The sequence below is a fragment of the Alligator sinensis genome, unplaced genomic scaffold, assembly GCF_000455745.1.
Source record: "Alligator sinensis unplaced genomic scaffold, ASM45574v1 scaffold499_1, whole genome shotgun sequence".
Lineage (NCBI taxonomy): Eukaryota > Metazoa > Chordata > Crocodylia > Alligatoridae > Alligator > Alligator sinensis.
The window spans coordinates 49858-52141 of record NW_005841864.1 but is presented as its reverse complement, the minus strand read 5'-3'; the positions used below and the strand labels follow the sequence as shown (position 1 = coordinate 52141).

Below are 2284 nucleotides of genomic sequence, written 5' to 3'. Positions count from 1 at the left end.
CCCCCCCCCCCCCCCAGATGAGCTGCCCACATCCCCATCCCCCGCCCTGCTGGGGCTCCGCAGCTGCATTTGCTGGCCCTGGGCCCTGAGTCCCCCGCACCACCTGGCTCCTCCCTCCTTCCCTATGGCAACCTCAATTCCCCCCCTCTCCACCCCCCACCCCAACTTACCTGTGGGAGCGGCTCTCCAGGCTACCTAGTGCCCCCTGCCTGATCACCCTCCTCCCACTCCCCCCAGCCCTTTGCAGGCTAGAACTCTTTCAGCCTGTAGAGAGCCGTTTGCAAAAAAGCAAAATCCGCATGTTTCTCTGTTAAAATGAAAAATCTGCATTCTTCTCAGGCAAAAGCCATGGTTTTTCCATGGGAAATGGAAAACCTGGATCCCTGCTGATAACCTAGCACTAGTGTGATTATTGTTTGTCCCTTGTGATAAGGACCGGCTTAGATATTTGTAGATTTCTCATATTTTTGCCCAGATAGCCGCAGACAAGACGACAAGCTAAAAATAATGCATGCACAACATTATTTTCATTAAGATCCCTAAATTAAAATACAATCTGTTGCATACTTACTTGTTATGTTCTTTACTTCTTCTTTAATAATATTCCTCACTGATAAAAGCATGGTGTCTGCTGATAATTTTCCATCATCATCTAAAAATTTGTCCAGGTGTTTCTGAGGATGTCTTTTAAAAGTTACATAATGAAAGGCACCAGTGGCATCACATTCATCCAGCTGTATTCTTGGAATTGGCACCTTAAGCATGATATCAAACTCATCTGGTTCAGAAATCTGTGAACAGCAGACATATGCTACTAAATGGTACAGAACAAGCTTATATAATTAATTTACAGCTTTAGCCTGCATTTTTGTTACAAATGCCTCAATGGACTTTGTTCTCCATTCCACTGTACTGTGTAACAGGGAATAAATACAGACTAGTTTGTGCCAAAGGACCAGTGAACTCAGTGCAAGGCAACACCATCCCACTAGGTAGCAAATACCTCCTGAAAAAAATCTTAGTTTTGGATGGCTGTTAATATAATGCCTACATTAGCTGGTGTGAAACTACTCACTGGCTGTAAGTGGTAAGGCTTGTGGAAGAGCCTTGGCACACACGACTGCATCCTCTGCTTCTGTACCACTTTCTGGGACACTTATACATGATACTATCATTGTTAATGCCAAGCTTACCCTTGCAGTTAGTGTAAGAAAGGAATTTTTGTGGTTATGCTTGTAGGCCATTACTGGTTAAAAGTGACCATAGTTACAGGTCCCTGTTATACATGCATGTCCTTGGACTAAAACCAGTGTAAAATGCATAGCTAATTCACAAAGTTTCTAATATCCAATTTCTACCATATTAATCTTTAATCCACCTTTCAGTTCCTACATACTGCTCCTGCTCCAAGTAGATCAAGTCCTGGGAAGACTGCCCAGAGCAGGGGGGCTAGACCCAATGATCTCATGAGGTCCCTTCCAGCTCTAAACTTCTGTGAATCTGTGAAGATGTGAGTGTACCGTGGATGTATACAGTAGCATAACAACATTGTCTATATTTTGTTTTCAATTCCTTTAATGATCCCTAACATTTTATTTGCCTTTTTCATGCTGCTTTTCAAGAATGATCCACAGTAACTCAAGGATACTTTTCCTGGGTAATAACAGCTCATGTACAGCTCATTATCATTTGTGGGCACCTTGAGTTGTTCCCAGACCCCACAAATCACTTCACTTACCAACATCGGTTTTCATGTTGAAGAGCAGAGGCCCCAGCCACGAAACCCCACTGTTTACCTCTGTTCATGGTGAGAATTGATCATTTGTACACATCTTTTAGCCAGTTATTGATCCTGGAGTGGATCTTGCCTCTAATGTTGAAAACTTAATTTTATCAAGAACCTTTGGTGTGGAATAGCTTTTTGAAATTCCACATACGCTGTACCAACCAGATTACCCTGATTCACATGCTTCTTATGTCCTCTAATGCAATGATTCTCAACCACAGTGCCTCGACGTACAAGAAGATAAACAGATGCATGCTGGCTCAGTCCCTGCCTGGCTGTCGTCCCCCCCACCCCATCTCCACTACCCGGCCCTCTGCAAAGGGGTAAACACTGTAATAAACCGGTTTCATTAGTAATTGTAATAATTCAGTAATAAATTCATTTTTGAAATGGGGTGCTGCCTGCCATAGGTAGATTAACACAAGGGCCAGTGGGACCTGTCCTCAGGGGCCCCAGGCCAACTGGAGGCTTCGCCTGTGGATCACTCTTCAGCAGGGA

The 2284-nt window shown here is 44.0% G+C and overlaps 1 protein-coding gene across 1 annotated transcript in view; it reads right to left on the bottom strand.

The window, feature by feature from the left end:
• CGAS (cyclic GMP-AMP synthase) overlaps window positions 1-1931 on the bottom strand; it is an 18461-nt gene extending 16530 nt beyond the window's left edge. The window contains exons 1-2 of the mRNA XM_025216945.1: window positions 1739-1931; window positions 572-791 (exon numbers count right to left, since the gene is read on the bottom strand). Of these exons, the coding sequence (XP_025072730.1) occupies window positions 572-791; window positions 1739-1744 (226 nt within the window). The 5' untranslated portion in view covers window positions 1745-1931. The remainder of the gene's footprint in view (window positions 1-571; window positions 792-1738) is intronic.
• Window positions 1932-2284: the final 353 nt, after the last annotated feature.